The 22,841-nt window shown below is 46.0% G+C and overlaps 1 protein-coding gene across 2 annotated transcripts in view; it reads left to right on the top strand.

The window, feature by feature from the left end:
• Positions 1-886: 886 nt before the first annotated feature.
• ULK1 (unc-51 like autophagy activating kinase 1) overlaps positions 887-22,841 on the top strand; it is a 63,181-nt gene continuing 41,226 nt past the window's right edge. For both annotated transcript variants that reach the window (XM_063315895.1, XM_063315894.1), the window contains exons 1-9: positions 887-1,017; positions 1,494-1,591; positions 3,185-3,277; positions 3,391-3,432; positions 12,711-12,743; positions 13,626-13,662; positions 15,839-16,012; positions 16,432-16,505; positions 21,258-21,359. In XM_063315895.1, coding sequence (XP_063171965.1) covers positions 1,502-1,591; positions 3,185-3,277; positions 3,391-3,432; positions 12,711-12,743; positions 13,626-13,662; positions 15,839-16,012; positions 16,432-16,505; positions 21,258-21,359 — 645 coding nt within the window. In that variant the 5' untranslated portion in view covers positions 887-1,017; positions 1,494-1,501. The remainder of the gene's footprint in view (positions 1,018-1,493; positions 1,592-3,184; positions 3,278-3,390; positions 3,433-12,710; positions 12,744-13,625; positions 13,663-15,838; positions 16,013-16,431; positions 16,506-21,257; positions 21,360-22,841) is intronic.

The raw sequence follows: 22,841 nt of genomic DNA, 5'->3' as shown, positions 1-22,841 counted from the left end.
CCTATAGCTAGAAACTTTTGTCAGGCTTTGCAAGGAGTTGGGATGAAGCTGAAGGCTTTGGTGTTAGAAGCAGTTAGGGCTGTTAGGACGATACTACGGTTAGGCTGAGTGTCTTCTTCTCCTTTCTCTTCTCTTCCTCCTCCTCTTCTTCTCCCTTCCCCCACAGCTAGAAACATTTTCCCGTCTTTGCAACGGAGCTATCCAGCAACAATCAACGCACACCGAGAGGGAGGGGCGGAGGGAGGGCGGGCGGAATGGGCAAGTTCAGGTGGCGGGGAGTTCCGTCGGCCATCGGCTTGAACCCCACCCCCCATCCCCTCCGCCCTGTCTCCCAGGCCGCGCGCTCTGTCCCCTTAAGAGGAGTCTCCCCGGCGGGGGCGCGCGTCCCTCCCTCCCGATCACGGCCCCCCTCCTCTCCCTCTCGGCTAGCGGGCGCCTGACTCACCCGGGCGGCTGCGCCTTTAAAAGGCCGCCCTCGCCGCCTCCCCGGCTGCTTCTCGGAGGCTGGACCTGGTGACTGGCTGGCTGGCTGGCTGGCTGGCAGGCGGGCGGCCCCGGGCTCGGCGCCTGCGCTCCCCTTGCGACCGACTCCAGCCCAGTAAAGCGGAGCGCGCCGGAGCGGCGGCCGCGGAGTCGCCTGCCCCGCTCGCCTTCGCCCTCCCCGCCCGCGGCGCCGTCGCTTGGGGGGCGGACGCCCCTCTGCCCGCTCCCCCGGGCGGCGCCCACCCGGGCTTCGCATCCGCCGCCCGGGGCGCATCTGGACAGCGGTGGCGCGACCGACGGGGGCGCAGCCGGTCCGCGGGGTTGGCGAGCCTTGCCCGGCATCGTTCAAGGTGGCCCGGCTCTCAAGGTGGGAGGGGGAGGGGGACGTCCCACCCCCGCTCCTTTTTCCAAATCCGTTTTGTTCACCCGGTGGCCTTTTTTCCTCTCCTTTGGATGGCGAAGGCGGCCTCGGCGACGGATCGGAGCGGCTCTCGGGGGCGATGAGCGCCCCGCGTCCGCCTGGGGGCGTTTAAGGTGGGGAGCGAGCTGGTCGCGCGGCCGGGCTGGGCTGGGCTGGCCTGCCCGGCTCCGAGCGGAGAGTTGGGGCTTTGAATTGTTTTTATACCAACCCCCCGTCCCCCACCGCTTCCTTTCCTGGCCGAGCAGGCGCAAATGGGGGTGGATAGACCCCACCGGAGACCCCGATCTCTTTTCCGCAGAGAGCAGGGGCCGTGTGGGAATTAAACCGCCTCCCCTCCCCAGCTCGGAGGACAGGAGAAAAGCTTTACTTTTTCAAGTTTCTAGTTCCTCGGGATTGATCCCCGGGGAGGGGGATGCGCGGCTTTGAAAACCGGCTCCCATCTTTTCCCTATTATTTTCCACTTCTTTGAAAGAGAACTTCGGCCATTGAAAGCCTTGGCTTTCCTTCTTTTCCCTGCCCCCCCAACCCCTCCTCCAATCATCTTTCCAACTTGGTGTTTTTGTTTTTTGTTTTGGTCCTACACATTCAGAAAACGACATGGAAGTGGTTGGAAAATTTGAGTTCAGCAGGAAAGATCTGATCGGGCATGGGGCTTTTGCTGTGGTGTTCAAAGGCAGGCACCGAGAGGTAAAGGGGATTTTTTATTTTCCAGCCCCCACCTTTTCAAAAAGGGATTTTAGGTGACCTTTGGGTTGAGAGAGGCCTGGGCATTTCGGATTCCCTCCGTTTCAATGCCACTGTTGGGTATGGCAGTGAAAAAGGAGTTCCTGGATCGTTTTTTCAAAGGTATCACTCCTGAATGTGTGTTGGGACTTTAGATGCCCCCCCCCCTTCTCCCAACCCCTCCTGAGAAGCTTTCAGGAATCTCCCACATTTCAGACCATTCCACAAGGAGGCCTGATGCAAGTAACAGCGTGCCTCTGGAATGTCAAAAAGATCTCTTAAAAGCAGCAATTATTTTGTTAAGTAACTTTGGAAAAGGGGCAGATTGAACCTCTAGGCTGATGCAATTGACCGTGATACGGGGAAAGAAACTGAGAATCTGCTTCAGCAGAGGAAAACAGGCCTTATCTCAGTGGCTTGATAACACTGCCTATCTAAAGCAGCCACAAGCAGGCAAAAACTCTGTTGTCCTGGAGGATCTATAAATATATTTCAGACTTGTGTTTAATAGCGTGGTCGCTATGGGCAACTAAAACTTCCATGCAGGGGAACACCCTGGAGTGCTTTCTGCTGGTAGCAGGATAAGGCTGTATTTTCTCCCTCTATACCAGCCATTCTCAACCCATTTTGACCCTGGAGGACCCCTTGAGATATTTTTCAGGCCTGGGGGAACCCCTGCCCATTCAGGCTCAAAGATAGGCCAGAAGTTGCAAAATTATTATATTCGTTTCATGGGTAGGCCTGTGTCTATGCATTCACAGTGTTCTTAAACTAAAAATAAAGAATGAATCTTACCTCTTTCATGTGAAGTTGCCCAGATTTGAAATAGTTGTTTTAATTAAATCGTGATCTCCCAGAGAACCCCTTGTGACCTCTCAAGGAACCCTGGTTGGGAAACCCTGCTATATACTAATAAGTATATAGGGAGCTTCCCAAAAGTCCTATAATATCCTTGGAGGAGGGAAGATGAAAAGCAAAGGCAGGATTTTTTTTTTTTAAAGTAGGTAGGATCTTGGCAATTGGAGTTTGTAAAATTAAAATTGCTTCTGTAGCAGGGCTGAGCCATTCTTGCTGAAAACTGGCTACCTTGTCTTCAGAGTGTGCAATGTATCCTTCATAGCTTGTAATAAAGTTAATGAGCAATTATCTATTTGGGGATTTGAAGGGTAAGCAGAGTTTTAGGGCTTCGGTGAAGGTTGTGGCTGGAAACGAGGCCTTGTTTAGTTTTGAAATTGTTTCTTTCTGGAGCAAGTGTTGAAGGGGGAAGAAATTAGATCAGAAGAGAGCTAAAGACTAGAAAACGGAATAACCAACATTTTCAAGACTGACTTTTGTACTTCATACTAAGTGTCAGCGCAGCTTGTCTGGATTTGTCTCAGTTCACGGTGCAAAGTCAGATACTGTAGTTTATAAACATGGTTTTTGGCATAGGTGCTTGTGAGTGGGTCAAGAAACCCCGATTAAACAAGGGCCTGGCACAATGTGGGTCTGTTGGGCTGTGTTATGGAAAAGGCAGGGGCCCCTATTCACAGTCTACCTTGATATTTTAACTTTCAGAAACCTGATGTAGAGGTGGCCATAAAATGCATTAACAAGAAAAACTTGGCAAAATCCCAGACCCTCTTGGGGAAAGAAATCAAGATACTAAAGGTAATCTGGAGGAAAACATGAAGTTGCCGTTTGAGGGTGACTCTTATTGCCTGCATTTATGAGCTGTGTATGGTTTTGATAAATAACATTTGACCCTCTCTTTCTCCTTCTAGGAACTGAAACATGATAACATTGTCGCTTTGTATGACTTCCAGGTATTGCTCTGAATTCATGTCCAAATATTTCATGGGGAGAGGGAGGGAAAGGGTGCAAAGGGTCGCTGTGCCAATTCAATGGGCCAAGAGGATGTTGTTTAATTAGTTTTTACAGGGGGTGGGAAGCAGGAGGACTTGATGAAAACACCGGCTAGATTTACCTGTAACCCATGGGGCTGGTGATCTTAGGACCATGTAACCCTAAGAGAACTGCAGGATATTTAAAAAAGAAAATTGTTGGCTTATGAGGACACTGCTGTAATTTTGGGATCTGCCCTGCCAGCATTTTGGTGGCCCTTGTCTAGCTAAATCCCTACCTGGCTCACTCCTTGTGCAGGCTTCACCTGTTTATTTTCTCCTTGGGGGATGATTGGGGCACTGAATTCAGTTACTTCTTCTTCTTCTTGTTTTTAAAAAGAAGAAAAATTATAAAGTGCATGGGAGAGGCCTTAACAAGAAGGGCATTTCCTGTTTGGTAGCTGCTTGGTTTTTTTAATCTCTTGGACCTTTCTGTCAAATCGAACGATGGCTCTTGTTTGGTTGCAGAAAAGGGACTGGTGTGGATCTGCCTTTGGGATGGCTGGGCTGTTTATCTCTCTGTGTTGAAATAACTTTGGCGTGTTTGTTTATATCTCTGCCCTGGTACCCACCCTCTTCAGGAAATATGCAAAAGACTTGGTCAGTTTCCCAATGAAATTGGCCAACGTGCTTGGTTGGCTTCTGCACAATTCTATGTTTGCAAGGCTGTGCATAGGTGTGTGTGTGTGTGTGTGTGTGCCCATGCCCTGGTTTGTTGAAGACTGTCTTCTGAATCCTGTTTGGAAGCAGATCACCGTGTGCCAGTTTGCATCCTAACTTTTTCTTTGTTTGGGATTAGCCGCCTTTGATTGCTTCGGCTTCCACACAGGTGGCGCCTGCGTGCGTGATGTGTGCACCGACAGGCTCCTGGGTTCTTGCAATTGTGCATCTGAGGTTTGTTCTCTCGTCTGGCCGTCATGTGGTCTCCAGGCCGCCTTGTTTGTTGACATTCCTTTGGCACACTCCGATTGGCGGAGGGCCGGTTCTGCGTCATCTGCAACTTGATTCCCCTTGAACCTTTGGCTGCTGCAGTGCGGGCAATGTGTGCTGGGAACTGTAGTCTTTGGTGCACTGGTGGGCTTTTCTTGTCAGGTTGTCTGTGGGCACGAACTCTTTCCTCGCCCCCTGGCCCCCTCCCTCCGTAAATTCTCCTTCCTTCAAACTGGACCGAGGGAAATAATCAGTTTTGCGTGGTTCATGAGCTTTATATTAGCCTTAACAGGCTTTTGAGGTCCTCCCCCCCTCCCCCGACTTGGAAATGGAGCATGCATGATAAAGCCTCTCTTCTTGGGACCCTGGAATTAAATAGCACAGCATAAAAGACACGGCACGAAGGTTGTATAAAGTTGCCGGTCTGTGTGTGTTCAGTTTGGTGTTGCAGCATGCATGAGAAAACACAGCTGTCTGTCCAGTTTGCATTGGAAAACAGGGACTCTGGAATTTGGACGTTGGTTGTGTTTTCTGTCATTTGATATGTGTTTATTTAAAGAGGTTGTTCTCCCAGTCTGTAACTCAGTGGTTCCCAGAACAGATTTGGAGATTGTGTTGCCTTCAGATTCACAGTTTAAAAGAAAAGATGTGGCACAAAAGGAAAAAGAAGGGGAAGGAGGAAGAAAAAACCTAAGGAGGATTAAGTAGATTTTTATCATTGCAGCTGGAAAAGAACAATCTGATAGCTGAACCAGGCCTGGCTTTGTAGGTGGCTTAAGCTCTGTACTCTTGCACTCCTCATGAGGACTAGCTCCTTGAGGGCTTTCCAAACCCAGAGGATTTGCCAGAGCACTGCAAACCATCAGTCAGTTTAATCATAACCCGTTGCAAAGAATCCAGGGATTTGGACTTCCAGGAAACACTCAGGTGAAGTATTTTGGGGACCACTATAAAGCAGAACTCTTTTGAACTGTGTATCTTAGTCTGGATCCTTTTGGCAGGGTCCCTGCAAAGCCGTAATGGGGGTTCTTTAGTTCGGTTTTTTTGCTAGAGCTGGGCACAGTGATGCGTACAGCTCTGCAGCCAAGGGAAAGGGTTGTGCGGATGCAGCTGTTGACCTAGATAAGGAGATTGTGGGCACGTAGCCACGTTCACACATCGGCCACAGCATCACCTGGCTGATCTGGCTTGGTGCGGTTTCTGAATCCTGCTATTGTGGTTTGTCAACTGTGGCTTATGTGTAAGTACAACGTGTGGGCAAACTTTGGCTTAAGCAGGGCATCCTTTAGGGTAACCTGTGAACTCACATGGGCCCCCCAAACAAGAGAGTTGTACAAATGCAGTCAATTGGGGGTTTTGTGCATGCAATCACAATGAACAGAAATTGCCTGCCTGATAGAGGGACTCAGCTGTATGCCTTTAAAAAGCAAATAAAATTCTAATCCTAAAGGTGGAATGTTCCTTCTCAATGTTAGAGACCTTTAGTGTTTCTTGAATGGGAGAAGGAAAGAACTTATTTTAGCACAACCATCTGCTTTTCACCAGAATGCAGAGCGGAGTATAGATCTTTGCTAAGTTGAAGATTAAGTCCACCTTCTACATTCTCCTTGCTGCAATGTATCTTCAAGCAACTTTCTGCTAATGAGAAAAAAGCAGTCAGCCTGTGAGATTTTGGTCTACAACCTGGAGCAGTGTTTCTCAACCTTGGGCACCTGAAGATGGGTGGACTTAAACTCCCAGAATTCATGCTGTCTGGGGAATTCTGGGAGTTGAAGTCCACCCATCTTCAGGTGGCCAAGGTTGAGAAACTTTGATCTGGAGCAGAGAAGACCTTCCCATCAGATCTTTTGAGCAGAGGGCCAGATGAATTTCTCTTGACTTGCCCAATTTCCCATCAGGTTGGTTTTCCTTCTGAAGATGTCCCTTTGCTTGCATTGCAACCCTCTGAAGAAAATGGGGCCTTGCCCCAGAGATCTCCTGACATTTCTGCAAATGCTTCTCTGGAAAAAGCCACCTTTACATTTCTAAAGGATGATTGTTTTAGTGTGGGAAGGAATGCCTTAAAAAAAAGTCTTTAAAAAGCCATGGACTTAGCAAGAACTGATTTTGGAGTGAAGAAAGGAAGCTGCATTTGATTTTTTTTTTTTTTTAAGTAAGTATTGAGTGAGCTCTTCCTCAGCAGTTACAAAATCCAGGTAGTGTTGAAACCAGGATGGTGTGAGCTAATCCCGTGCTTGCCACCCATGAAGATTTTTCGGTGGCCAAAGATTGAGTGGTTGCTGAATCAGATAACAAGATGAGATTTCAAAGGAACTTGGGCAGAACTGGGATTCTGGAACTGGGCTTGCCTGTAGCTATCAAACCACAGTGGGCGTTGTCTGGCTGAGTTTACATTTCTCAGTCTGTTCTGTGAATGTGGCTACTGGCTTTCCTTGCAAACCATGCTGAAGGTGGCTCCCTCCCCCCCCCTTCCCCCCCCCCCAATGAAACTATAAGGGCATCTCCAGAAGCTTTGAGAAAGGATGACCCTGACCCAGTTAGGACTTTGCTTATGTATTATTGAAAAGCACTAATGGGGCCTTCATTGCACAGAATCCCAGGGAGATGGTCTCTGATGTATCAAGTATTTTTAGAACCTATTCTTGAAGCTTGTTCTAAAAGGTTTGTGCTGCAGCCATGAATTTCTTTGGGGTTGAACGGAAGGAGACATAAAAGCAGCTACATTAGTTTGGAGCAAACCAACACATGCCCAGATATATGATGGTGATTTCAGTTAAGGTCCAAAGAGCTGGTGGCCCTTTGCATTAAGCTATAAGCCATGGTTACAAGCGCAGTTGGTTTTGCTCTGGGCACTGAGCCAAACCAAGGAAACTATGATGTAGCTAGGGATCTGGAGATAATCAGCCATAATGGGATTTGCTTATTTGCAGATTAATATTTACTGTCTGAAATTGGCTGTAAATTGTGGTGTAATTTGCAAGCAATAAATATCCCAGTCTTGAGCCGGTAACATGGTTAGCGTAACAGGTTTGTGTGCTTCTTACTGAAATAAAAACTAGACCCTGAGCAGCATAAGACCCCAACTTTCAGTGACTTTCTGCTGCAGTCAAAAAAGGTGGTCTCCACCCCAGGACTGCACAATCTGAGTTTCCTTGGAGTCCTTCCTTGAAGGTTGGTGAGCTCTTTAGATGCCAGAAGTTGCCTCTGGCAGCCGCAGCTGCTTAAAATCAGAATTGCCCCATGAGGGTGGCACGAGGTCATGCTTTTGGCAGGTGGGGCCCTTTTGTTGTTTTAAAAAAATAGTGACGTCTTGCTGACTCAACTGTCATTCCTTTGCTCCGTCTTCCATGCGCGGCACCTGAGTGTGCACCGGAGTGACACGAGCCACAAAATTGGCAACGGCCATTAACCATAGGACTCCGAGGGTGACTTCGCTGCTATTTCTCAAGAGTAATTGAACCCTAGCCTGGAGTGGTGTTTCTTGAATAGCAAGGTGATGACATGATTCACACAGGTTCCGTCTTGAAAATACCCCTTTCTTCCCAAGTGGCATTTTGGCTGGAGTGAAAAAGGATCTGGCAGACCCCTCCCACAAAAGCTGGGCTTGGGTGGTGAAGGGTGCATCGTTCTCTGGATAAAGTTTCAGGCCTGAAGCTTTCAAAAATAAGAAAGCAAGTCAGCAAGCCGGAATGGAGAACTGGTCTTGCCTAAAGGGCTGTGCTGTTGATAGAGATGCAGATTCGCATCACCTTAAGCTGCTTTGACATTTACACAAACCACACGCCACGTTTCACCCTTGGCTTGGGCTTAGGACCCATTGTACTTTGTATTGTGTGACTTAACCATGGTTTATGGTTGTAAACTGTGCTCAATGTGTAATGATGTTATGTGAGTATAGCCTGTTGCATTTGATTCAATCACATGTAACTTGGGTCAGTGTTTCTCAACCTGGCAACTTTGAGATGGGTGGACTTCCAACTCCCAGAGTTCCCCAGCCAGCATAGCTGGCTAGGGGATTCTGGGAGTTGAAGTCTGCCCATCTCAAAGCTGCCAGGTTGAGAAACACTGACTTAGCTGAGAAGAACCCAGTCTTTTCTCACCATCTCAATTCAGTCCAAATCAGTATACAACCAGAGCGAATTTGATATGCTAGGGAAGAGATTTCTAAAATTCCAAAATGTAGGCTGTTGAATTCCTTTCAGCTCAGTGCATATGGTACCTTTGACACATAATTAGACCGTTGACTAATGCAGGTTTTGTGAAGTTTTCTTGGCACGTCCCATCTGCCTTTCTCAGCAACCGAGGTCACTCAAGCACCGTTCTAAAAATACCATTCTTTTTCTTTGCCTCTCTTACAAGCTTATTTTTGACCGTCTTCTTCCTAACTGTGCAAAGTGACTTTGGGAGGGAGTATTTTTAGTGAAGCTTGGCCTTTTTTTTTAATAGAACCATTTATGAGAAAGAAGGGAGGAAGGAAGGAAGGAAGTTAGTTTCAGGTCTTTTTTCTTTGCAGATTTTTCACAAGCACTGTGTTTACTTGGGCAAAGATTGTGAGCAAAACACAATGGCAGCTTCCCAGCTGGGAGGAGGTTTAGCGTGGCTCCTGTAGGCTTAGTCCTGAGATGAAACACAGGCAGAATTAGGTCACTGGTGCACTAACAAGCTGCTGGTTGGCCAGACATGAAATGTCACTCTTAGATTGTGCTGGGACACCGTGTGTGTAAAGCCTCTGCAAACCCAATTAGCAAAGTCTCTTTGATGACTTCAAGAAACATGCTTGCTTTGCAAAAGAAGAGAACCTCGGTCGCTCAGGGTTGAATCATGGAGCCCTTGGTGTTCTCTGAGCTTGGCGGTTTCCTTGCAGACATTTCATGGCCCAACTAGGTTACATCAGGAAATCAGACATTAGACCAGTTGTTGGCTTGGGAAAAAAAAACTTTCTCATAATTGCTAAGCCCAGTTTATTAGCCAGGAAGCCTGTGTGCGGCCTAGGAAGATCCTGCTGTGCTTGATCGATTTTCTTTAGAACCTTCCTCCAATTTGATTATTCCAATTGACAGATCAGCTTTGACCTTCCCATTCAACTGTTCACTCCGGAAGGCAGAGTGGATTTGAAGAGTTGGCCAAGCCACCTTTGAATCCAATCTTCAAATTGAATTTTTTGTCCTCCCTCTCTGGAAGATGTCTGCTTCATCACTTGTTAGCTGATCCTTTTTAGAGGGAAATTTGGACACTGGGAACTTTGCCAGTGTCCCTGTTTAATTGCATTGAACTCTTCCTGATGAAGTGTGCCTCTAGTTGTAAAACTGTGTATGCTGCATGTGCTTGTGTGTATAATTTTATTTGTACATATAGAGACTGTGTATATGTTAAAGTACATTATGGGAAAGACTAGCATTGACTGATCTGTCTGTAATACATCTCGGTGCTTTTTAAAAGTTCAGAATTAATTCCCATTAAATTTCATGAATCAGGTATTCCCGAGTGAAGTCAGCTGTTTAAGACTTCTGTGGCTTTCTTTTCATACAATTTAAATGCAGGAGATCTGCTTTTGAGATGAGAGATTGCAGCTGGCCCCAAGTCACCTAGCGAACCTCTTCAAGGATTGAAGAGTTGAGCCTGGCTGGGCAGCATTAGCATAGATCCCTGCCTCTACTTGCATTTTCCCTGTTATTTTTTATTTATTCCATCGGCTCACTCCCTGATTGCCGAAGGCTGGCCTTTAGGAATGGCAAAACTGCTTCCGGTCTGCTTGCATTTTTTAATTTAAAAAAAACGCAACTTCCTGTTTCCTTGTCCATAGCTCCTGATCAAGCAGCTAGGAATCGGGATGGCTGCAATTATAGACAGGCTGGAACTGTAAATCCTTTAGTAGGAAAAACAAGTTGGGCTATTGTTTCTCGCAGTCAGGGCCGTAGTGGAAATGCAACTGCTTTGTCAGCAAAACTACTACAAGGAGTAGTCTGTGCCAGTCAGTGCCTGGGTTCATACCTTGCAGTATCCTCAAATGTGGTTTGGTTGGAGCTTAACGTATTGTGTGAACCTGAAATCTGGGGGGCAGTGTTTTGGATGAACCCTAGAGAATGGGAAGGAGATATGGGAAACTCTTAAGTCTTTGTCAGCATCAAATGGAGGTCCATATTTTGGCAGGGCAGACTTGATAGCTACTGTATAGTCGACCCAGCAGACTAAGGTTTCAGTCGAAGAGACTCCACAACGAAGGTTTATTCAGTTGCAGTTGAACAGTTCATGGCTTCATGCACTGCTGGGCTGTATCTCATGGGAAGGCATAAAATTGTTTGTTTGGATGGCATTGCACAACACTCAAATGGTTTGTAAACAATGACACTGCATGTAAAGCAGAGGGTTGATGACAGCGAAGTGGAAGGACCAGTGAGCTGACTTACTTGGTTCCTTGATTACGCAGCATTATGAGTGTTGGGTTTCTGCAGATTCATAGCAAAAACATGAATAACCAGGAAGGATTTTTAAATGACCTCTTGCACTCAGAAGTGTGACTATTCTGGACTTAAGAGATTGATAGTCTCCTCATCTTGAGCAGTAATTGCTCTAGGCAGCTAGATAGATCTGGTGGCTTTTTTTTTTTTGAGGTCCACCACAAATGTCTTGATGTTGGAGAGTTGGCTTGAAGAAATGTGACTCGGGTAGGACTCTTGAAATCATTAGAAGCTCATTCGGTCTAGACAAGTGGTTTCCATGGGTGGTTTCCATGAGTACTGTAGCACCTGGCACACTTCCTTTGGGATCCATCAAACTCAAATCCCTCTTTGCCTTTTTTTCCCCCTGAAGTTGACTAACTAAAAATGAGAGCTGTCATGCTGCCACTTAAAATACTGTGATTTCAGGTGTGCTTCTTTTTAAATGTATCTCTCTGTCTAGAGGAGTGTTTATCAACCTTGGCAAGTTTAGGTTGTGTGGACTTCAACGTCCAGAATTCTTGGAGTTGAAGTCCACACATCTTCAACTTGCCAAGGTTGAGAAACACTGGTCTAGAAGAAAAGAAATGCAAGAAGCTTGATTGGTGGAGAGCATTCAAGGAAGGAGATAGAGCAGGTGGTGGGAAGTGTCCTCACCAGCTTGCTTTCGAGGGAACAGATGTTGCGTAATAGCCCATTGGGGCAGCCATTTTGAGAAGGGCCAATCCATCCCAAAATAGCCATTTGCCATATGCTTACAATATAATCCTCAAAATTCGAAATGGGATGCCAGCCCTGAAAGGCTGCCTGTCTCCATAATGCAGTTCTATGCATATGTTGGGTCCATCCTGGTTTTTCTCATGGCTGCCTTTGAATTCTGCTTTACATCCTCCCAAACATCTGCTTGTCATAGCCCATCATCTATGGAAGAAAACCCAGTGTGATACCTCAGTAGTGCTTTTATTAGGCCCAGTGAAACCCAATGGGGTTCCTTGCAGTTAACAGCAACGTGGACAGTCATGACAGCATCCACATGTCAGTTTGGTGCGTTGAGTGTGTTGTGTGGCCTCAGCCTATCATGGTTTATTTGGCGATCCAGATGTAATCGAACCACCACATAGTGCACGGTGTGAACCAGGTCCATGTGGTTGCATTTTTTTATTTGCAAATTGTTCTCGTCAGAAGCAGGTCCTGAAAATATCTTGGGGAAGGCTTAACACAAGAGTCTTGTCTTCTCATCGGTGTTGGCTTTGTATGAGCTGAGAACTTTGAAGGAACTTGGAGAGAATGTATTGTCTGCTGGGTGAATTCTTGGCCATATCAAAGCAGTGGCAAGCAGAGAAATCCTTCTGCATTTTTTCCCTACCACTTGGTATTCCTTTAGATGGAAGGAACGTGGATTTTAACTCTTTTTCCCCCCAAGGGCAAGACCATTTCAGTGAAATTCTTACAAATACAGAGTGAAGTTTTTGCATTTATTGCTAACCAAAGGGACCACCGGAGGCCCGATCATTCACTGTCTTTCCTGCAAACAGTCCTAAAGCAATGTGTCCTGAAGCTCTATCAAAAGAAAAAGTTTCAGCTCAGAAAGGGGGCAGTGAATTTGTCCTTCCCCTGGGCCTATTTGGAGAAATCATCTCTGTTTCCCTGCCTGCACATTTGGAGGAGGATTTGAAAAGGCTGTTTTTGCTCCCACGATGAGCAAGTCCAGGCATGTTCGACTTCAAACATAGCCACTTTATTTTATTTCTTCCTTCCCAGTTTGAAGTCATTTGGAGGCTAAGCCTCAGTGAAAACAATAATAGCTGGTTTTGTTTTGTTTTGTTTTTTTAGGAGATGGCAAACTCCGTTTATTTAGTGATGGAGGTGAGCAATTCTATTTTATTTCCCAAAGCGTTATGCTCCAAGGCAGTGTTTCTCAACCTTAGCAACTTGAGGATGTCTGGACTTCAACCCCCAGAATTCCCTGCTGACTGGGGAATTCTGGGAGTTGAAGTCCAGACATCCTCAAGTTGCTAAGGTTGAGAAACACTGCTCTAAGGTGTATTTTAACTCTGCCCTTCTTTCAAGACACTCATCCATGATTCTGCTGCTTTCTCTTTCCTATTTTTCCCCAACAACCTTATAAGGTAGACTATGCAGTGACCATATGTCCTTTTATGATAAAGGACAGTCCTTTATTTCGGAAATCTGTCCCTTCAGTTCACTTATTCTTCCAAAACTCACTTTTGTCCTTTATTTTGCTCATTTAACTTCTACCGTACCAATGGTACCACTGAAGGCACAGTCTTTCACATTCATGGGAAAAATATGGAAATTGAATGGTCTTTTTAAAATAAATTTACATAGACAGTTTGATTATAGTAGGTGTTTTTACGGGACTGTGCCTTTTTGTAAAGGGTTTCTCAGATTTGCTGTTGAATTTTCCTTTGCAAAGCAAGGTTAAATTTTTTTAATCCTTGTGAACCTCTTTCAGATTTGCCCCTTTGTCCTTTAGTTTTTTCCAAGAAGAGATGGTCACCGTAGCTGCAAGGCAACTCTCCTAATTTTAAACTGTCTTTCCCGAAACGGATATCCTTCGTTCCTAAATCCCTGAAATTCTTGCCGGGTAATTAAGGCAATTAATGAGCCATCTGTTTTCATCCCTAATTGCAGAGTGCTAGTTTTTGCTTTATTTATTAACATAAACGTTTAATAATCTGGCTGGCTTATGAATTCTTTTTCCTTTTTTTTCCTCCCTCCCTTTAGTACTGCAATGGTGGCGATCTGGCAGATTACTTGCACAGTATGTATTTTATGAATGCCTTCTGCTTTTCCCATAATAAAACAGGGCATTAAAAATTTGGGACCAGAAAATAGTATCTGGTATGAAATTCACTGCTGAATGGTGCCATGGTGGGTTTTACAGGTAGTCCTCACTTAACAACCACAGCTGGGACCAGAATTTCAGTTGCTAAGCAAATCCAACCGGATTTTATGGCCTTTTGTGGCAGTTGTTAAGTGAATCACCACAGGTGTTAAGCAAACCATGTGGTTGTTAAGCAAATCATGTGGTTCCCCATTGACTTGCTTGCCAGAAGCTGGCCGGGAAGTTCAAAAATGACGATCACGTGACCGTGGGACACTGTGACGGTCATAAGTGTGAAGACTGGTAGTAAGTCAGTTATGTCCCAACCATCACTAGACAAATGGTCATTAAGTGAGGACTGCCTGTATGCATGGAGTTTTATTGGGATGGCATTCTGCTGGCAAGTTTGCCCTGGCCTTCTCATTTTTCTTTTGTTACTTTTTCCTTTTTAATACAGGCAGAATTAATCCCAACAGGGCATATTTTCAGACAAGTTAAAAAAAAAGATCAGGGATGCTAACGGCCTGTTCTGTGTGGAAGCGTTGGGTAAGGGGTTTTTGTTTAGAAACCGGGTTTCTAAATGCAGGGGTTTTATTTTTAAAATTCCTTTAGGCAGGCAAGAAGCTTACCACCTCGTGCTTTGCTAAACCCCCTGAACCATGCATTAGATTAGAAAGAAATTTATTAAATGAAGAGGCAAGGAGAAAGGGGCATGACCACCTGAATGGGTGCTCTCCCACGCTGGGAGGCAGAATTACTGGGGTGGTTCCAGATGGCCTCCAGGACATCTCCAATCCCATGATATTTAGGAATATGTTTTCATTCAAACTCTTTTATTGACCAGCCATCTGATTAGAATAAAACGGCCCGTTGGTATTTTATTGTACTTGGTCTTCTCTGTCCAGTAATGCACATAACAATAAAACTTTCAAAGAGACTTCCAGGCATCTGAAGTCGTCATGAGCTGCAGACAGAGACCTCGCCATATTTATGAATTTTTAACCAGCAGCTCTTTTTAATTCTCGTGAACTTAATGCATTCAAGTCCTCAGCGGCTGCCTTCTTTTTTAAAAAGCTTTTAAAAGCACACTAGCAAAAAGATGAAAGCCATCTCTTCGTGTTTGTTAATCTTTCTTGCCTGGTTCTTGCTGGCCTGGGTTCAGACACGCACCGTTAATCTGGGGTGCTGTTCTTTGTGTGGGTTCTTGCGCCACGCCAACGCGCAAGAAAAAGACGTAGAAAATTCTCACTGAAGTTCATTCGCGTCTGATGGTTGGAACTGAAGAATTAAAACGAGCTAAATTTGGCGTTATCCCTCTTCCCATCCTCTGATGGAGCATTAGAACATTTTGGAAAAGATGGGTGTGAAAACTTGTTTTTGAGTCAAGCTCAACTCTGGGTGAATTCCAAAAACCCATCCGTGCATTTTTTTTTTTAACTTCCCAGTCTCACCTCCAGACCAAGGAGGGGTGCCCCAGTTCTGGGGTGTCACCAGGTCTTCTGAAATTCTGCTATTGGCTGTTGGATCGATCTCAAGTCTTGTTAAGCCCTGGTTTACTTCCCTGGCTGGTTTTTTGAGAATGAGCTTCGATGTTCCTTTACGGGGCTGAAGATGAGATGGGTTTTCTCACTGGCAAAATATTGGGGTGGGTTAGTCAGTATACCTAGGCATGGAGGAGACATGGTGGCAGACCTCAGAAAGAGCCCCCAGGACTAGCCAAGGCTCACCTTGCCACCTCTGAACAGGTGGAAGATGGGCAGTGGGTTTCTTCGCCCCCCTCCCCTGCCAGCTGTTGATGAAGATCAGTTTTCAGTGGCTTCAACAAAATCAGCCCTTTCCCATCCCTTCTTGGCTGATATCCCAGTCACTGATTCCAGTTCTGCTCCTGCCCAGGAAGGATTCTGGGAGTTGAAGTCCACACAGCTTAAAGTTGGCAAGTTTGAGAAACACTGCAGTGAGAGGTCAAAATAAGTGGATCTGAAGAGAAACCTAAGAATATCCAGGGGGGATGCACCCAACCGCTTTCATTTTTAGCAGCTCCTTTCCACAACTGGGGTCTGTTGGGAATCATCATGGCTAACTTCACCACTGTCCCCCACCTTCCTTTTGACAGGCATGAGAACGCTCAGCGAAGACACGATCCGTCTCTTTTTCCAGCAAATTGCAGGCGCCATGAAGGTCTTGCATAGCAAAGGGATCATCCACCGGGATCTGAAGCCCCAGAATATTCTCCTTTCCTTCACGGGGGGCAAGAAGTTGAACCCTAATAATATCCGCATCAAAATCGGTAAGCAGGGGAGCAAAGTCCGGGGAGGAAATGTGCTATGAAAACAACGAAAAGAAGATAAATCTTTAGCAATTTTATCTGAGATTGCAGTCCTGTTTGTGTTTTGCTGGGAGGGGGGTGGGGGTAAATCTCATTGAATTCCACAGATTTGGCTCTCTAAGGAAGTGGGATTTGGGCTTGCAAACACCAATGAAAGAATGTGGGTCTGTTGCTATTTCAGATTCAGCCTGATCTCTCCCAGCTTTTCATAAGCCCAATAATCATAAAAGATGCCATTCTTGTTGTTACACTTTTTATCGCTCTTAAAAAAAGACACAGCACAAAAGGAAGTGAGGATGGGGAGGGAGAAGGAAAATGGCTTTTCATATTTAAATCTTTTCCCTGTCCTTTCCCCCCACCCTATTTGCTTCTCTATGTAGCTGATTTTGGATTTGCACGGTACCTGCAGAACAATATGATGGCGGCAACACTATGTGGATCTCCCATGTACATGGTAAGGGGCATTTTGCTTTGTTGCTGGCTGACCAGCTGCGATGGTTTTGCTGTAGGTCCATATTACTGTCTTTGGAAAAACTGAGTTAAAAGAATAGATGGAAAGGATGTTATCGTGGTGAATCTGGTGTTCTTGGTTTGAAAGGAGACATTTCCGGCCATCTTGCTGTGAGAGAGCTGGGTTTTCATTCTAGGTGACAGAAGACCCGGCTCTCCTGTTGCACTTCTGCTAGGTCTGTGTGTTTGGAATATTGAAGACCTTTCAAGTGAGACCCCAGTAGCCGATCCTTAATTGCAGCATCCTCATATTTGGATTGGAAGGAGGTGTCTTGGGGGGCATTGATTTGGTTTTTGACATCTGCCCCCTTGCTGTAAAGATGCAGGCATCGTTGGGAGCTGCAGACAAGTTATTCTTTCCCATCTTTTAATATAAAATTCAGTTCTCATAATGGTACGTGGGAATGACCTTGGGAGATAGGGGGAAGAGATGCCTAGGGAACGATCAGATAAGAGACGGCATAGCCCACAGCTGCATAATGGATGGAGAAAGAAATTCAGAAGGGAACCTCTTTAACTTATCAGGCTGTAAAAGAGATGGGGGGAGATTTATACTTTCAGACTTGCAAGATTCTGTTAATGTAGCCTTACAGTAAAGTATAATTAGCTTATCTGGTCGTGTTTCCTGACTGGTCTACTTGGGAAGGCTAACAGTCCTTCACATCAGGTGTTGCCCAGCAAGAAAGAGGAAGTGAATGTAAGAAGTGAGTGGAGTGTCTGATTCAGACTGGAGCCAGACAATACCCTTCCAGCTCCGTGATTCATTAACAAGATTTATGACGGGCACCTTGTTGGACAACTTTCTCCAATTAGCAGAGAGTTTGTTATGGAAAAGGCAATCGAGTGGAAAGAGTGACCCAGCATCCCTGGAGCTGGGTTTGCACGTAACCCCAAGCCATGTTGGTTGGTTGAACCAGTTCTCAGGGCTGTTTAGTACCTACCGAGATAAGGGATCTGGAAACTAAGGTCCATGAGGAACAGTTCAAGGATCTCGGTACATTTAGTCTGTGGAATAACTAAGGGAGATACGATACCAGTTTTGAAATATCAGAAGGGTTGACCTATGGAAAGGAGAATGGATTTATTCTCTGTTGCTCCAGAGGGGAGGACCAGAACCAAAAGGGTTCAAACTACAAAGTGGTAGGTTCAAGCTGGACATCAGGAGGAACTTGATATGTGCTCTTAGCCAGTGGAGCAGGCTGCCACGTGAAGTGTTGAGTTTGCCTTCACATCTCCAGACAGAGGCTGGATGGTCATCTGTGAAAGATACTCTAGTGGATCCTGGACTGGGTAGAGAGTTGGGGTAGATGACTTCTAAGGTTGCTTCCAACCCTCCTTTGAGTCCAATGCCAAGAACTCTATGCTGGCTGGATTACATGAAGTGAATTCTGTGGAATTTGCTGCCATCTGAGATGGGAACGGCCACTCATTAGATATCGAGCTGTCAGTAGGGACTAGGGTAAATAGCTGTTGATGGTCTCCTGGATCATAGAAGCCTGCCTTAAATGCCAGCTGCCCTGTCCTTTCTTGTGAGCCTTTGGCTGTCCTGCTGTGACAGATGATACAGACAGGGTGGACCCTTTGTCTGATCCAACCCTGTTCTCCTCCTGTTCTTACATGACCTTGGCCTTCAGGGTGTGCTCTCATGTTTTATGGCATGTACTACAGGTCAGAAAGTTGGACAGGTTCTACAGCACCTTCTGTGAACTGAGAAGTTGGCCAGACTGCCCGCAGGGCTATTGCAACAGATGGTCCGGGGTCCTTTGGGGAAATCTTCAGAGTGGAGAAAAAAGAGAGAGCCTAAAATGAGAAACCATTTTTTCCCTGGGGGTGGGGGAGGAGAGGGGGAAGAAACAAGCCTAGAGTTGATGGGGTCTGAATACCTGCACCGCAGAGAAGTCAGCAAGGCCAGTGTTTCAGCTGGTGTCTTGAGGATGAACCAGGGAGCCCTTGTGCGTAGGACAATGATGTGGTGCCCTAGGTGCCTGTATATCTGCAGCCTCCCCTTTCGGTACCCACCGAGCTCCGTCCCTGCATGGCTTCCTTCCCCCCACCCTTCTGTTCATTCAACATTGCTTCCTATAAAACTGGCACCTTGCAAATAGAGCATTATCCACATTTCCAAGAATACCCTTCCAAGGCCTTTCTTCTGCCCATGTCTCTAACTCTTTAGGAGTCTAAGATCTCCCTTTGCAACACTCCCCCCCCCCCCAAGATCCTTGGTCACCCCTGCCCGGTTTTTTACCTTTGGTTGAATTCCCATCGCTGCGTTTTTCATTTTTTAAGAGGCTGGCATGATGCAAAAGCAGGTCTCGGGGATTTTCCTGAATGCCTTTGGGCACTATGGAAGCCCCAGAGATGTTTTAGGGGGGAAACGAACAAAGCAATAACCTGTCCATCATTTGTACCCAGTCGTCCTTCAAAATCGGTCCTGCGCTGCCCAAACCCAAAACTTCTTTTGTCCACTTTAAATCTTTCTAATCGTTGTACATAAGAGAACCACTGACAAGTGTATCCTTCTGCCACCAGATCTTCCCTTGATTTTATTTTACATTCTGCTGGGCAAAATTCTAGTGTGTCACAATAATTAGCCATTGGGGAGAACGAACCAAGGTTCCAGTTGCATCTTTCCGTCAGAAAGTAGAAAGTTAGAAAGCGTCCCACAATTTTCGGGCACTGCCTGGAATCAAACTTTTAACTTCTTGTGCAAAGCAAAGATTTGGCCACTGAGCGACCAGTCCCTTATTGTATTGGCCTGTGGGAAAGACCCTGGGAGTCAGGGCAACTGCCCAGGGAACAGCCAGATAAGAGACAGCTTAGCCTGTAGCTGCATAATGGGAAGAGAAAGAGGCTCAGAAGGGACCCTCCCTGGTTTCTCGGGCTGTAAAGGAGACGGGGGGCGGGGGGAAGAACTGTACTTTCAGACTTGCAAGATTCTGCCCATGTAGCTTTACAATAAGGTAGACTTAGCTCTTCTGGTTGTGTTTCCTGTCTGGTCTACCTAGCAAGGCTGACTCTTATGAACCTGGGCGGGGCCAAAAGGAGGAAGCACAGAGCTGTTTTTCCTTCAGATAACTGCCTGAAATCACACACACACCCAGCCCCTTGGAAGAGCCATGAGCATTCAGAAGCTGACTTTGTCATTATCCTTTCTTGGCATTGTGCTGCTGGGCTTGGGGTGTTGTGATCTGCTTTGCTGACTTCACACAAAGCAGGCAGTGCCTTCCTGCTGCATTTCTGCTGTGGACACTGCAGGATTTTGGGTGGGGTGGGGTTGGCAGTCTTAGCCAACAGCAAGCAAAGCCAGAGGCAGCAGAGTTACTAATATATTGGTATTAATATAATGAGATACTCTACAATATTACATTTTTAACCCAAAGCTGTGTGGGAGGGGGGAGCAGCAGGTTTTAAAAACTGTTGCTGTCCTGACTTAAGCAAAAAAGCATGCTGAGACAAGAAATTCGTCTCTAGTGTTTATTAACTGCTATAGTAGGCAGAAAGTCCTACCAAACTGAAGGAGTGTGGGAAACCCAGACAGATAAACCCCAAAACTCAAGGTGGGTCTGCTCTGGGTTTCTTTGAAGGACAGTTCAAAGCCTCTAAACTGCGCATGTGTTTTCCCCCCTGGATAGGGGCCCCCTCCTGCTCACCCTCCGTACTCATAACAGTTGCTCTTTCTCATATGGTGTGTTATGTGATGGGGACACCATTAGCAAAGGGATTCTGGGCCATCATGTCATGGGGCGAATTTAAGAAGACGTGAATGCTAGCTGTTTGCACATAGAGGGGAAGAGGCAGCATGGAGCAATGAATAGGGGGGTCAAAGTAGAGAGCCCTCTTTCTTTTGTCTTTCTCTGGAATGCTAATCATGGAATTGGATGGGCTATTAGAGGTCATCTAGTCCAACCCCCTGCTCAGGACAGGATCCACTAGCGCATCTCTGAAGCATCTCCTCCAGGCTTTGCTCAAAGCTCTCTAGTGAAGGTGCTCAGCCATCTTCTTTCCCAGTGAGTCAGCTTAACGTGCCTCGCAGGCTTGTTGTTGGAAAAGTTGCAGGTGAGGGCTTCTGGTCCAACAAGTTGAAATGCTTGGGTAAGAAAAGCAAACAAGTCTTTTATTTGGGTTGCTGCTGATGACGAGTTTAGAGTAATCTTTTGGCAACAAATGTCTCAATTTTAACATGCTGTTTGAACTCATTTGGCAGCTGATAAATTATGCTTCTTGAAATCTTTATACGCATGCTTCAGTCTCTGTTTTGGTACAGAGGTGTTAGCCTTACTCACCAGCGTTGGCTTTAAGCCAATGACTCAGTTGGCCAACAAAATCAAAACAAGGCTGTTTAGCTGCGGGGGGAGAACGTGGAATCTCTCTGTTCGGCTTTAGCAGATCAAGGTGGAGTGGTTGATTTTGTTTGTCGCCCGTGCAGGGATGAATTATGAATTATGGGCTTTCTTGCCACATTAAAGTAGACTCTGACCAGATTATAGCAAAGCCTTCTCCTCGCTTTCGTTATCACCTAGTTTTAATTTGCAAACAAACTTAAATCAAACGGCTTTCTCAAATCCTGTGCTGGGAGGGCGTGCAGTGTTTGGGTTATTTTGAAGCAGATCAGACTTGTTCAGAAGTGGGGAGAGCCAGAAAGATAAGGAATTGGAGGCATGCACCCCCACCAAATGTGTTTTCTGCCCTACCGTAGGCCCCAGAAGTCATTATGTCCCAACATTACGATGCCAAAGCTGATCTGTGGAGTATCGGAACGATTATCTACCAGTGCCTGACGGGAAAAGCACCTTTTCAGGTAAGCTGAAAAGTTTGTAGCTGTTAATTTGTCATGTGACTTCTGGAGTTTCTTGACTATCTTGCTGTTGCCCCTCCTTAAAAACAGTTTCCAGGCTGCATCGAATTTTGGCTTCTGACGGACACAGGACGGATTTTAATCAGGGTTTTTCAACGTTATCTTCCAACGTACTCAGCTCTTTAATTTCTCCTCCTGGGATAAAATTTCCGGTCCCTTAATCATCTTTGCTCCCTTCTTTGACCTGTCCCAGTTGCATGTGTCCTGAAAGTGGGGCACCCCCAATGGGACAGGGAACCAACGTAGGGGGCGAACGGTGACGTACCTGTAATTTGGAAAGCCTGCTTTGGTTGACAAGGCCTGAAATTGTATTGGTGGCTTGCAAGCCAAGAATTGGAGTGACGGGAAGGCACCGCCAATGTTCAGCCCTGTTGGAAAACAGCTGTGGGCAATTTCCAGTCCATATACACCCACAATTAACTCCCTGTATCCAGATGAGAGCAAGCGCACATGCACTCAGTTCAGCCAGCAAAAAATAAAAATAAAAACAGAACTTGGCGATAAGCTGAAGTCTGTAAGCTGCCCGGAGTCACCGTGTGTGAGTTGGGTGGCCTTATAAATCTGTTTAATAAATAAATAAGCAAGCATCCAAAACATTTAACTGGCAAAGATGGGAGAAAACAGATAAAAAGAGGAAGAAAGAGAGAGAGATCTGAGCAACAGGCAAGAATTTACATGATTTATATCTATTTATATCTCTCAAAAGGCACAGAGCCTTTTAGGGCTGCTGGAAACCGTAATGGTTTAGCATAGACCACTGTTTCTCAAACCTGGCCACCTGAGGCTGTGTGGACTTCAACTCCCAGAATTCTGGGAGTTGAAGTCCACACATCTCCAAGCTGCCCAGGTTGAGAAACACTGGCGTAGACTGTCCTAAGGAGAACAGCCTTTGGCTGTTCCAGCTTTAACCTTTGGATGTATGTAACAGCAGCACAATGGAGATGAAAAGTAGGACACCAGGTGATCCCTCCGTTCTGCACAATGGAAGGGATAATTTGGCGAATAGAGACGACAGTTCCAGCAAAGGAGGAAGGAAAAATGGGTGCATTTGAATGAATGAGATAGGAAGTGTTGTCTTTTTCAAGCCTGGAGAAGAGGATAGCATCTCTGTGAGCTGTGAAGATATCTCTCTGTGTACCTGAGGATTTGCCTCTTACAATGTGAAAGTTTTAACACTTCCTGACTCTTCCTTTTACTGCGTATATTCTTTTAATAGGTTGTTCCTTATATCTTTGGTTGCAGGAAGAGGAAGAGAATTTTGGGTAGGAGGTTAAGCAAACATTTTCTTGTGGTGATTTTAAGTAGCCGGAGGGTCTGAAGCCTGCTTGGTCCCCGGTGGAGATAACCAAAGGTCCTTAAAGGTCTTCCTGAATAAATATTCCAAGGAAGAACCGGTCGAGTGTGTTTTTGTGTAAACATTTCAGC

Source organism: Candoia aspera, chromosome 15, assembly GCF_035149785.1.
Source record: "Candoia aspera isolate rCanAsp1 chromosome 15, rCanAsp1.hap2, whole genome shotgun sequence".
Lineage (NCBI taxonomy): Eukaryota > Metazoa > Chordata > Lepidosauria > Squamata > Boidae > Candoia > Candoia aspera.
The sequence above is the reverse complement of the archived record's forward strand: the minus strand, read 5'-3'. Positions and strand labels throughout refer to the sequence as shown.